The sequence below is a fragment of the Loxodonta africana genome, chromosome 12 (genome assembly GCF_030014295.1).
Source record: "Loxodonta africana isolate mLoxAfr1 chromosome 12, mLoxAfr1.hap2, whole genome shotgun sequence".
Lineage (NCBI taxonomy): Eukaryota > Metazoa > Chordata > Mammalia > Proboscidea > Elephantidae > Loxodonta > Loxodonta africana.
In genome coordinates, this window is record NC_087353.1 from 75,550,966 (window position 1) to 75,564,537 (window position 13,572).

Consider the following 13,572-nt stretch of genomic DNA (forward strand, 5'->3'; position numbering starts at 1 on the left):
CTGGATTCTGAGGCTCTCCAAGCTCCACCAAGGTGTTATGGGTATCCCCAGCCTGCCTCTTTTTACCCACATTTTTTGCTATCCCTGGTGTTAGCCCTGATATGTTTTGGCATGGCATATGATGTCAGGTACCCGGTATGCCTTGGATCATATGTCCTATTACAGCTCGTGGTATTGTGCACTTGACATTACTGCCATTTTGGATCAGAATTTTTATATCGCTTTAAGAAATTACTTTGAAGGGAGTGGCATATTAGTTGACTGTGGGGAAAAAAGCTGCATGGCCAGATTATGTGATTAATAACTAAAGAAGTCACTTGACAATTGAAATAACTGAGAAAGAACACTTGCGGATTTTGGCATTTCCAGTATAATGAGATTAATTTGGTAAATCATAAGTAAGGTCAATGTGTCTTTATTAACAGATATAAGTAATCTAAAAATAGGGAATTGTCCACCTTTCACGTGCATATGCATCGATTACCTGGGGATCTTGTTAAAATGTAGATTCTGATTCTGCAGGTCTGGGGCTGCCTAGGCAGCTGCATTTCTAACAATCTCCCAGGTAATGTAATTCCTGCTAATGTATGGACCATACTTTCGAGTTAGCAGGGCTCGTCAGGAGTGTGATATGAAATGTTGGCCTTTTTGTCTGTGTCAGCTGCCCAGAAGGCAAATGGGTATCTTACACTGCTGGTGGTTGGGATTACAGGGGATTTTTACCATGTATATAAACCACTAAAAAAAAAAAAAAAAATTTTTTTTTTTTTTTTTATATAAACCATGTCAGCAGTGTTTGAGAGCTTTGTTAGCAGGGGAGCCCTGGAGGCACAGTGGTTAAGCACTTGGCTACTAATGGAAAGGTTGGCGGTTTGGATTCACTAGCCACTCTGCAGCAGAAAGAAGTGGCAGCCTGCTTCCATAAAGATTTAGAGCCTTGGAAGTCCTGTGGGCAGTTCTACTCTGTCTTAGCCGGAATCAACTCAGCGGGTTTTGTCAGCGGGAAAATAAAAAAGTAAGGATTTTTGTGAAAATGCCCACTGGAGGTCGCTGTTAGCCTTTCCAAATTAAACCCAACTGAAGAACTTCAGACCACTGAAGAAAATGCTTTAACATCTCAAATTGCCGGAAACACTTAGGATCAGAGAGCAAATTTAAGGAAATAAAAAGAAGTGACAGGAAATGAAAATCAAGCTGTTTGCCCTGGGCCTTAAGGAAGGAAAAACATTTTTCTTCTTTTTTAAAGATTTCTAGAAGCAGTGCTTTTTTCCAAAGAATCCCCCTCTCCAAACTTTTTTTTCTTTTTTTATTAATGAAATTCATTTCAGAGCTGGGTCCTTTTTGAAAAAGTAGACAATTGCTTTATTTTTAAAATTCTGTAGAACTGTGGAAACACTAGTGGAGTAGTGATTAAGAGCTGTACTGCTAACCAAAGGGTCAGCAGTTCGAATCCACCAGGCTCCTTGGAAACTCTGTGGGGCAGTTCTTCTCTGTCCTGTGGGGTTGCTATGAGTTGGAAGCCACTCGGTAGCAGTGGGTTTGGGTTTTTTTTTTTTGGTGGAGCTATGGAATCTGAGTTTCAGGCTGTCTGCGTTGGAGTCCAGCTCTAACGCTTGCTGCTCCTTTTACCTTTGACAAGTTACCAGCACTCACCCTTATGTTCTCCAACCAAAAAATGAGCATGATTGTAATAACCTACTCCGGAGGCTGATTAAACGAGGAAATGGAGGTAAAGAGAGCCTGGCAAATAGTGCATATTAAATGAGAGCTGTTATTTGATCTTTGCATATTCAGTCATATTGCTGTTTTGATATAGTGCTTTTCTCAGCGGTTAATTGATTTATTCATAATTATGAGGGGGATGAAAAACACATTTGCTTCTGAATTCAAAGTCACATTAAAGTTTTATTCATTCTGTTAAATGAACCTTTCAAAGTTCTGTTTTTCATGACAACTGAGAAAGTTGAGAGTGACCTGAAAGGAGAAAAAGTGTAACTTGATTTTCAAAACTCCATCTTGACTGTTGGTGACTATTATTCAAATCTGTTTATCCTTTGGGATTTCATTTTGTTTTATTCTTGAAATCAAGGATTGGCTGATAGCGTCTCTGGGGGCGGGGGCCTCCCATGGATTAAATTATCTCTGGTCCTTCTAGTGCTAACATTCTGTGACTATGTATGTGAACACAGGCATGCATAGAGAAGAGTTTGGCTAAATGTGTGAGTTCAAAAATTTTTAAATGTTAATTCATAGGTGATTTTTTTTAATATGCATTATTTTATTGAGAAAATAATTATAAAATTTTATACTGTTTGTGTTGCCCAGTGCATTCTTGATTTCTTTTAGAAAATGGACACACGCTTCTTCACGTAGCTATCATCCAAGAAAAAGATTAATTTAGGAATGTTTATAAGTCTACCCAGACTTGCTGTCACAAGTCTCTGCTATTTTTTAATATGCAAACTATGATCAAATTTTCTGCGCAGAATTGGCATAGGTGATTTTAATTGCAGTATTTTGAGAGATTAAGATGGTGTGTATTTTGTACCTATGACTGAGAGATACAAGGTAATACATTGTGGGAGAGATTTTTTTCTTTAAAAAAAAAAAAAAGCAGAGAGTAGTGACTGATCCATACTGTTAACCGACCTGTCTCCTTAGTCCCTTCATTCAAAGCTGAATTTATTTAGAAAGGAATAGAAACAATACTACCTGTGAGCTCAGCTCTTTTGTGCTGGTTTGGGCTTCTGGGTTAGCAGGGGATAGTGGCTAAAACTGACCAATTAGCACAATTAGGTTTGGGGTGCTAGTATTTCATACAAATGTTAGTGAAGTCATGAAGCTGTGAATGAGGGGATGGGAGAGTTAAATTCAGGGGACTTGGAGCCCAAGGAAATGAAATGGCCGGGATCCTGGGCTGTTTCCTCTTTCCCTTATGGGGGGGGGTGGGGGTGGGTGTATGTAGGAAATGTCCCATGTTCCCAGAAAAGCTGTTTTTCTGGAATGTAATATTTTCTGAACAGGAATTGCTGGGATCTTTCTACAGTAAAAAAAAAAAAAAAAAATTTTTTTTTTTTCCTACAGTGGTTTAAATACCCTTCTGCCCGAAGATTCAGTTGTTAGTATGTACCACATTTTGTTTATCTGTTCATCCTTTGATGGGCATGGGCAATTAAATTGTTTCCACCTTTTGGCTATCGTCAATAGTGCTGCAGTGAACATTGGTGTACAAGTATTTCTGTTTGAGTCTCTGCTTTCAAGTCTTTTGGGGATATACTATCTGGGAATTGAATTGGTGGTAGTTCTGCCACCAGCTGCTTCTTGGAGACGCTTTTGAGCAGTTCTACTCTGTCCTATAGGGTCGCTATGAGTTAGAATCAACTCGATGGCAATGGGTTTGGTTTGGTTTTGATTTGGTCTGGCAGCTCTATTTTTAGTTTTTTGAGGAACTGCCACACTGTTTTCCACAACATCTGTACCATTTTGCATTTCTACAAGCAGTGGGTAACAGTTCCAGTTTCCTGACATCTTCAGCAAAATTTGTTTTTTTTAATCTTAGCCATCCTAATGGAAGTGAAATGGTATTTCATTGTGGTTTTGATTGACATCCCTCTGATGGCTAAAAACGTTGAGCATCTTTTCATGTGTTTGGTGGCCTCTAGTGAAATGTCTCTTTAAGGCCTTTGCCCATGTTATGATTGAGTTGTTTTTTTGTTGCTAAGTTGTCCAAGTTTTATATATATATATATATATATATATATATATATATATACGTGTATGTATAGATAGGTTATTAGATTCTTGTGGGATATATGGCTTCCAAAGATATTCTCTCAGTCAGCAGCTTGTCTTTTCACTTTTCCGGTAAAATCTTTCATGAACAAAATATTTTTCTTTTTTTTCAATTGTGCTTTAAGTGAAACTTTACTGCTCAAATTAGTTTCTCATACAAAAATTTATATACACATTGTTATGTGACCCTAGTTGCTCTCCCTGTAATGTGACAGCACACTCCTCCTTTCTACCCCGAATTTCCCATGTGCATTCAACCAGCTCCTGTCCCTTTCTGCCTTCTCATCTAGCCTCCGGACAGGAGCTGCCCTTTTAGTCTTGTGTATCTACTTGAACTAAAACACACACTGTTCACGAGTTTCATTTTATGTCTTATAGCCCAGTCTAATCTTTGTCTGAAGAGTTGGCTTCAGGCAAAAGTTTTTAATTTTTATGAGGTCCCATTTATTTTGTCTTTTGCTTTAGATAATCCATTGTTGAAAGTTAGGCCTGACAGTGTTGCCCTTGCTTTTTCTTTTAAGATTTTTATGGTTTTAGTTTGTACATTTAGGTTCTTAATCCATTTTGAATTTGTTTTTGTGTATGGTATGAGGTGCGGATCCTGTTTTATTTTTCTGCATGTGGAAATCCAATTTTCCCTGCACCATTTATTGAAGAGACTCTTCCCTTCGAATGGACTTAGCACTCTTGTTAAAAATCAGTTGACCATAGATGTGTGGGTTTATTTCTAGACTCTTTATTCCATTGGTCTGTGTGTCTATTGTTATACCAGGACCAGGCTGTTTTGATTACTGTAGCTCTAGGATGTGTTTTAAAATCAGGAGGTATGAGTATCCCTACTTTATTCTCCTCTTTCAATGTTGCTTTAGCTCTTTGGGGTCTCTTGCCATTCCATATAAAGTTGAGGATTGGTTTTTCTGTTTCTGTAAAGAAGGCAGTTGAAATTTTGATAATGATTGTGTTAATCTGTAGCTCCATTTGAGTAGTATTGGTATCTTAACAATATTAAGTCTTTCAACCTGTGATCATGGAACATCTTTCCATTTATTTAAGTCTTCTTTAATTTCTTTCAGCAGTGTTTATAGTTTTCATTGACTTGTACGATGCCTTAGTCATCTGGTGCTGCTGTAACAGAACTACCACAAGTGGATGGCTTTAACAAAGAAAAATTTATTCTCTTACAGTCCAGATTCAGGGCATCAGCTCCAGGGGAAGGCTTTCGCTCTTTTTTGGCTCTGGAGGATGGCCTTTGTCATCAATCTTCCCCTGGTCAAGGAGCTTCTCAGGCATAGGAACCCTGGGTCCAAAGGATGTGCTCTGCTCCCAGTGCTGCTTTCTTGGTGGTGATGAGGTTCCTGCTCTCTGCTCACTTGCCTTTCCTTTTATATCTTGTAGAATAAAAGGTGGTGCAGGCCACACCCCGGGGAAACTCCCTTTACATTGGATCAAGGATGTGACCTTAGTAAGGGTGTTACAATCGCACCCTAATCCCCTTTAACGTAATCCAGTTCTGCCTTGTTAACCATAAGCAGGGATTATAATTTACAACATATTCGAAAATTACAATCACAAAAAGGAGGACAGCCACACAATACTGGAAATCATGGCCTAACCAAGTTGACGTGTATTTTTGGGGGATATAGTTCAGTCCATGACAATGTCCCAGGTTAGATTTATTCGTAGGTATTTTATTCTCTTAGCTGCAGTTGTCAGTGGAATTGCTTCCCTCATTTCCTTTTCAGATTTCTCATTGCTGATTTTTGTTTGTTGACCTCATTACCTTGCAACTTTGCTAAATTTCTCTGTTAGCTCCTAAAGCTTTTTTGTGGACTCTGGGATTTTTCTATGTATAGGGTCATGTCATCCATGAATAGAGATAATTTTACTTTTTCTTTTCCAATTTGGTTACTTTTTATTTCTTTTTATTGTCTTATTACTCTGGTTAGGTCTCCTAATATAATATTTAAATAGAAGTGGTGAGAGTAGGCACCCTTGTCTTCCTGCTTTCAAGGGGAAGGCTCTCAATCTGTCTCCATTAACTGTAATGTTGGTTGTTGGTTTTCATATATGGCCTGAATCGTAATGAGGAACTTCCCTTCTATTCCAGTCTTCTGGGGGATTTTCATCAAGAAAGTGTGTTGGATTTTATTAAATACTTCTTTTTCATCCATGTAGGCGATATATGGTTCTTTTCCTTTGTTCTATTGATGTGATACATTACCTTGATGAATGTAAAAATGGTGAGGCGGCGGTGTCTGACCTCCTCTAACTTGACAAGGGGGAAGGAGAATCACGACCAACAGCCCAAGGCTGATTCCTATGAGGCGGAGGTCAAACATACCTCCTCTTTGTGCCATCTTTACCAATTCTGATACCAACTCTCCCTGCCACGGCACCCTCTGCTTCTCTGCTGGGTTCCGTAATTCATTGCAGTGGCTACACTGAAACATCCTCAGCTTTTGAAAAAATGTCATTTGACATATCTTATTGGTCTTGGTAGAAACGTTGTTCTGCCGTAAACTATCCCATCAAAGAGGATTTTTCTAACAAAAGGTGTTCAGTGTTTCACAGACGCTTCATGAACTAATTGGTTTCTATGTTTTGATGTTTGCCAGGCACTCCAGGAACCGGAACTACAAAGCTGAATTTGCATCATGCCGATTGGAGGCTGTGCCGTTGGAGTTTGGAGACTATCACCCACTGAAACCCATAACTGTAAGTTTTGTCGAGAATCTCTCTAAATGATGTTCTCATTCCTTAAGATTACAGACAGTATTCCTGAGTCCTTTCTGTTTTGTCAGTGGTAGCTGCTTTTGCATATTTGAATCAACCAGTATTTCTGCCCCCGCTTCTTGGTACTGACCTCACCCACATTATGTTTATTCCCCTCTTCCTCATATTAGGGAGACTGTCATGAGTATGGGACAGCTTTGTTTCTGATTTGGATGTTTAAACAAAATACATCTTGCTTCTTAATTTGCCAATTTGAAATACTAAGAGTCACTGTAATTACCATTAGGGTGTGGTGCAGAACAACATCTCAGACTATCAGTAAGTTGCTTGAAAAGAAAAGAAAAAAAGCAGGCAAGAGACATGTTTTTAGCTGCTGTCGAGTTGGTTCCTGGCACATGGTGACCCCATGCGCAATGGGGTCAGACTCTTGTAATCTATAAGGTTTTCAATGGCTGATTTTTCTGAAGTAGATCGCCAGGGCTTCCTTCCTAGTCTCTTGTAGCCTGGAAACTGTTCACTGCTGAAATGGAAACACTCAATCCTCCGTTGTCAGACAAGTGAGGCCTGCGCTTGAGGTACATTGGTAAGAAATTGAACCTGGATCTCTCACGTGGAAGGTAGAATTCCGCCACTGAGCCACCACTGCCCTGTAGCGGGAGACGTAGGTGGTCCCTCTCTGCTGGGTTGGCACTCTTTTATTAGCAACTAATAGAAACTGTGTGGTTGTCATAGGGGCAGAGATGTGATCGACACATGCCAGGGGATAGAGAGGATATAAAATTTCTTAATGGCAGAAGATATGAGGATGCACAGAGATGATTACATACAGCGGGAAATCAGAAGACTGAGGTTCAGCTTCTCAGCTTCCCTCCATCACTTGTGGGCTCATGCAGCTATCTGACCCCACCAGTGTATTGGTTCCATTCTTAGGAACTCAACTCCCTATGTAGTAACAGAATAACTTCAGGAGCTCCAAGATTATGTCCTGTTAGCTTAGCATCTCCAGCAGCCAGGAGATTTTCTCTAGCCATTTTCATTTACACATTATCTGCCCTTCCCTGAACCAACCTTGGTGAAAAGGGGGATAGAATATGGTGATTGGGTTAGGTCTAATGCCTGCCCTGGGAACTAGGAATAGAGTCTACCCCACCAGGCCTGCAGGAATTGAGAGTGGAGGAGGGCTGCTTTCTCAAAGAACATTTGGAGTGTTGAAACTGGGAGATGGAGGAATGGGTGCTAGGCAGACAAAAACAAACGTGCACCAGTGGTAGGTGCTGCTCTCTCTTCTTCATTCTGCTGCATCCCCTCCATTCTTATCTCTCTCTGCAGATTGGTTTTCTCTGATTCCCTACAGGTGCATGTCCAAAGTGTCTATCACTGTCAGTCCCTGCCTCCTGAGTTTTCATAACCTCCTCATTTAAAGAAGGAGTGGAGCCTAGCTAGCCCTTCTGAAAGTTGACCCTAAATTCCCAGGGAGAGAGTCTGGTTGGGTTCTCTTGGCTCAGGGCTTCACTCCTGGTCCAGTCATTTGAAGCTGGGGAAGGGTGGGGCCCGGTGGTACAAACATGTCCCCCTGTCCCAACACATACAGCAGGAGGTGATAGTGGTAGAAGTTCTCCAAAAAAGGAAGGAGCTGGGCATTCCCTCTCTGGAGATGAGATGTCATACAGAACCATTGAGACTGTCTTCAGAGTATATGACCCTAGCAATCTTGAGTACCCTGGCTTATTACCGTTTTAGACCATTGTTCATACGAATCACCTGAGATCTTGTTAAGATGCAAATTCTGATGGTCTGGAGCAAGGCCTGAGAATCTACATTTGTAATATGCTCCCAGGTGATGCTGATGCTGCTTTTCTAGGGACCACACTTTGAGCCTGGGCTTCCATTCCAGCCAATTTGAGCTGGTTCAGTCATGGCCGATGAAGGAAAACTGGAACAGACCTGAATTTTTAAAAATTTGGGTGATCATAACCAGAATGGAAAAAATTATGGTTCGAAGTCCTGGAATGGGAGACTTGGAAGAGGCATAATGAGCCCTTTCAGGAGCCTGATGCTTGAGACTGGATTATTGCCGGGACTGTGGAGCGCTACACACAAAGTGGCACAGTTGGCCACCATCTTTGAACAGGGCACTGCTGTTTCCAACTCTGCGCAAAGTCTGATGGACAAGAGATTTGGTTGTTCTGTAGTGCATACGCTGCCCTTGTTTTCTGAGAGGGAGATTAGGTTTCTAGCAGGGCTTCAACTGGTAATTTTCCCCATTCTGTTTATAGTTCCGGTTTACCCAAATATTAAAAATTTGGGTCTGTTCCATTGTCGCTTCCTCGGCCATGATTGAACTGGGAAGAAACCAGTTCGAAGCCCTGCTTTGAGTAACAAAGCCCCACAAGAAGGCAGTTACATCACGTTCTTGTAAATCAGAAGGACCGCGTCTCGTCCCTCCTAACACAACTTCTATCTTTCCATGCTCAGTCTGAGTCACGGTCATTTTGTCACAAAAATAAGCATCCCAGGCAGACTAATAAGACTGACTCTACTGCATGTGAACAGTGTCTTCAACCAACAGCGAGAGAAAAGAACCCATCTGAGTGTTGCCTCAGGGAAAGAAGCAGGGGACTTCTATTTTACCTTCTCATATTCTCCCCACAGGTCACAGAATCAAAGACAAAGAAAGTGACCCGGAAAGGAAGTACTTCTTCCACTTCCTCCTCCTCCTCCAGCTCGGTGATGGACCCTCTGAGCAGCGTCCTGGATGGCACTGACCCCCTCTCCCTCTTCGCTGCCACTGCTGATCCCACAGCCACAGCAGCTGCTATGGTAACACACCCCGAGCAACTGGAAGTCATTTATCTGGGTGGTCAGTTCTAAGGAGGGGCAGGGATGGCTGCTTTTCTTTTTGTTTTTAAATTGTATAAGTAATGCCTGAGTGTGTTTTGGTTGTAACAATTCAAATAGTCCCAGATATCCAGAAGGCATGGCTTATAGGGGAGGACAGCAAGGAAGAGAGGCTAGTGTAGACTCTGGAAGTTCCTCCCTCCCTCTCGTCCTTCCTCCCTCTCTTCCTTCTTTCTTTCTGCATTTTAAAATGGATTCTTTATTTTAATTTTATTCTTTCTATAATTCTTTCTTTGGGATCTTTTTTTGTAAAGTTACATAAGTAATTCACTAGTTTTTAATGTAAAAGAGTTGAACCCTACAGTTAAAGTCCTATCGAACAACCCCCCTCCTGCCATTTTCTACCTTGGAGGTCATCAGTGTTATCAGTATAATGTTTATTCTTCAATCCCCTTTTCTTGGTATTTTCATAAATATTTATGACTGAGTGTTTACATATAGAGTAAACCTGTTGCCATTGAGTCAATTCCAACTCATAGCAACTCTGTAGGACAGTGCAGAACACCACATAGGGTTTCCAAGGATGAAAATCTTTACTGAAGCAGACTGCCACCTCTTTTTCCCTCAGAGTGACTGATGGGTTGGAACTACCAACTTTTTGGTTAGCAGCCAAGAGTTTTAACCCCTGCACTACCAGGCCTCCTTACATACATAGTCCTAAGCAGACCAAACCCGTTGCCATCTCGTCAATTCTGACTCATAGCAACCCTATGGGACAGAGTAGAACTGCCCCATAGGGTTTCCAAGGAGTGGCTGGTGGATTTGAACTACCAACTGTTTGGTTAGTGGCTAAGCTCTTAACCACTGCTCCACCAGGGCTCCACATACGTAATACCAAAAACCAAAACCAAAACTGTTGCCATCGAGTCAATTCTGACTTATAGTGACCCTGTAGGGCAGAGAACTGCCCTACAGGATTTCCAAGGCGTGGCTGGTGGATTCGAACTGTTGACCTTTTCGGTTAGCAGCCATAGCAGTTAACCACTGTGCCATCAGGGCTCCACATAACATAGTAGTCATGTATAAATAACAATAACAAGAACAACAACAATAATAGGAACTTCCTGTGGGCAGGCGTTGTTTCTAAATGTATTTCATGTTTAGTTCTTGTATGGCCTTAGGAGAGAAGCATTACAATCCTCATTTACAGAGGCAGACATGGAGGGACAGAAATGTTAAGGCATTCAAGCCAGATTCAAACCAGGCAGTCTAACTTCAGAGGCCATGCTCAAAATCACCATTCTGTGCTGCATCACGTACGTTTATTTGCTGTCGCGTGTAAATGTAGTTGAAGCATATTTAGATTTCTGCAGCTTTTTTTTTTTTCTTAACAGATATCTGTCTTGAAGAGCATTTGTATTAGTACTTACAGAACAACCTCTTTATTTTGAACAGCTGCATACTAATTTCAAGATTGGGTGAAACATACTTTTAATAGCCTTTCCCCTACTGATAGCTTATAGGTTTTTTTCTATTTTTTTGCTAGTGCACACAGTGGTGCCAGTGATCCTTGCATATGCATGCCTCTCTGTGTATATGAGAGAGCCCTGATGGTGCAGTGGTTAAAGTGCTTGGCTGCCAACCAGAAGGTCAGTGGTTCAAACCCACCAGCCATTCTGCAGGAGAAAGATACGACATTGTGCTTCCATAAAGATTACATCTTTGGAAACCCTGTGGGGCAGTTGTACTCCCTATGAGTTAGAATCGACTCAACAGTAATGGGTTTGGCTTTTTTAGGTTTTGTGTATGTATGCAAGAATTTCCAAAAGAGGGATTCCTAGAAGTTCATTACTGGGTTAGGGGAAAGTGTGTTTAAAGCTTTGATGGATACTACCAAATTGTTCTCCAAAAAGGCTTTACCAAGTTATCCTCCCCCGCCCGTGTTGTCTAAGAGTTTCTGTTGCCCTGCCTCCTAGGCAGCCTTCATATTGTCAGCCGTTTAACTGTTTGCCAACCCGATAGTTGAAAAAGTGGTCTCTTTCTGTTTGCCTTTCCTTGATTTCTTGATGAGTTTGAGCATCTTTTGATAATGTTTATTTAGGCCATTTATAATGAAATGGCCTGAAAAGTTTTTTTTTTTTTTAAATCGTAGTAAACCTTTGTTGTTGTTGTTAGTTGCCCTGGATTCTATTCCAACTCATGGCAACCCCAGGTGTCCAGAGTAGAACTGTACACAGGATTTTCAAGGCTGTGACCTTTTGGAATCAAGTCACCAGGCCTGTCTTCTGAGGCACCTTGGGATGGGTTCGAACAGCCAACCTAGATAGATCTCAATTTGTAATGAGAGGACTATCTGCCTTCTGCTTATATATTTTTTTTAAATAAAATTATATTGCTGCTGAAGAAATTGTTTTGCCTTTCTGTAGGACAGCTCCAGAAAGAAACGTGATAGAGATGATAACTCCATGATAGGGTCGGACTTTGAGCCGTGGTCCAGCAAACGGGGCGAGATCCTTACCCGGTACACTACCACAGAAAAGCTCTCTATCGTGAGTACTGGTACTTTTCTCCCAGCGTCTACTTCAAATTTAATAGTAATGTCTTTTTGTCATATTGCTCTGTCACCTTAGTCTCTCTACAAATTGTACTTCTTACATCAAAGTTAGTTGGGAAAAAAGTGCTGATTGTTTTCTTTTTTTTCCCTAAGTTTTATTTATTTTGTTGTTGAGAATATACACAGCAAAACATACACTTATTCAACAGTTTCTGCATGTGCCTTTTAGTGATATTGGTTACATTTTTCAAGTTGTACAACTGTTTTCACCCTCATTTTCTGAGTTGTTCCTCCCTTATTAACATAAACTCACAGCCCCCTAAAATTCCAGTCTAATCTTTTGAGTTGCTTTTGTCAATTTGATCCCATATAGATTGTTCTTAAAAGAGTGTAATGCTCAAGGCAGGCATTTTTACTAGTTAAGCCAAACTGTTGCTGGGTTTTAAGATGACTTTAAGGAATATTTTAGCTTTAAGGTTTAAAGATCATCTCAGGGCAATAATTTCAGGAGTTCATCTACTCTCCGTGGCTCCAGAAAGTCTGGAGTCCATGAGAATTTCAAATTCTGTACTACATGTTCCCCCTTTTGATCAGGATTCATCTATGGAATCTTTGATCAAAATGTTCAGTAATGGTAGTTGGGCACCATCCAGTTCTTCTGGTCTTGTGGCAAAAGAGGCAGTTGTTCATGGAGGCGGTTAGCCACACATTCCATTTCCTCCTCTTATTCCTGACTTCTGTTGCTCCAGGCAAATAGAGACCAATTGTTGTGCCTTAGATGGCCACATGAAGCTTCTAAGACCCCAGGTACTTCAGAACGAACTAGAAGGTAGACTAAAAACACTGAACATGTTTTTAGGCCAATTAGCAGGGATATCCTATGAAACCATGACCCTAAACTGACAAACCAAGAAACCAAACTTCATGAGGTTTTGGTTGTACATAAGCAGCCTCAGCAGGTACTCTTTTTTTTTTTTTTTTTTGTCGTTGTTGTGAATATATCTATCACACAACTTTTGCCAATTCAACTTTTTACAGATATACGGCTTATTGATAGCGTTTACAGTAATCAGCTGTGCAGCGCTACCCTTAATCAATGTGATCTTTCCATCACCATTAACCCCCCTTTTCTCCCTCCTGCCCTTGGTAACCACTAATAAACATTGGTCTTTGTGCATTTGCCTTTTCTTGCATTTTTATATAAGGGAGGTCATGCAATATTTGTCATTTTGTGATTGCTTATTTCACTCAGCATGTCTTCAAGCTCCATCCATGTTGTAGCATGTATCAAAACTTCATTTCTCCTACTGACTGAGTAGTATTCCATTGTATGTATGTACCACATTTTGTTTATCCATTCATCTGTTGATGGGCGTGTAGGTTGTTTCCACCTTTTGGCTATTGTGAATGGTGTTGCAATGAGTATTGGCGTACAGGTCTCTGCTTTCAAGTCTTTTGGGTATATACCTAGGAGTGGAATTGCTAGGTCGTATGGTAGTTCTATTGTTAGTTTTTTGAGGAACTGCCACACTGTTTTCCACAACAGCTGTACCATCTTGCATTCCCACCAGCAATGGATAAATGTTCCAGATTTCCCCACATCCTCGCCAATATTTATTATTTTCTGTTCTTTTTTTTTTAAATCTTAGCCAACG

General features: G+C 40.7%; 1 protein-coding gene across 2 annotated transcripts in view; it reads left to right on the forward strand.

The window, feature by feature from the left end:
• The window catches only part of VPS35L (VPS35 endosomal protein sorting factor like), a 130,721-nt gene that overhangs the window by 4,937 nt on the left and 112,212 nt on the right, over positions 1-13,572 (forward strand). For both annotated transcript variants that reach the window (XM_010598422.3, XM_064295647.1), the window contains exons 2-4: positions 6,408-6,507; positions 9,178-9,345; positions 11,790-11,912. In XM_010598422.3, the coding sequence (XP_010596724.2) occupies positions 6,408-6,507; positions 9,178-9,345; positions 11,790-11,912 (391 nt within the window). The remainder of the gene's footprint in view (positions 1-6,407; positions 6,508-9,177; positions 9,346-11,789; positions 11,913-13,572) is intronic.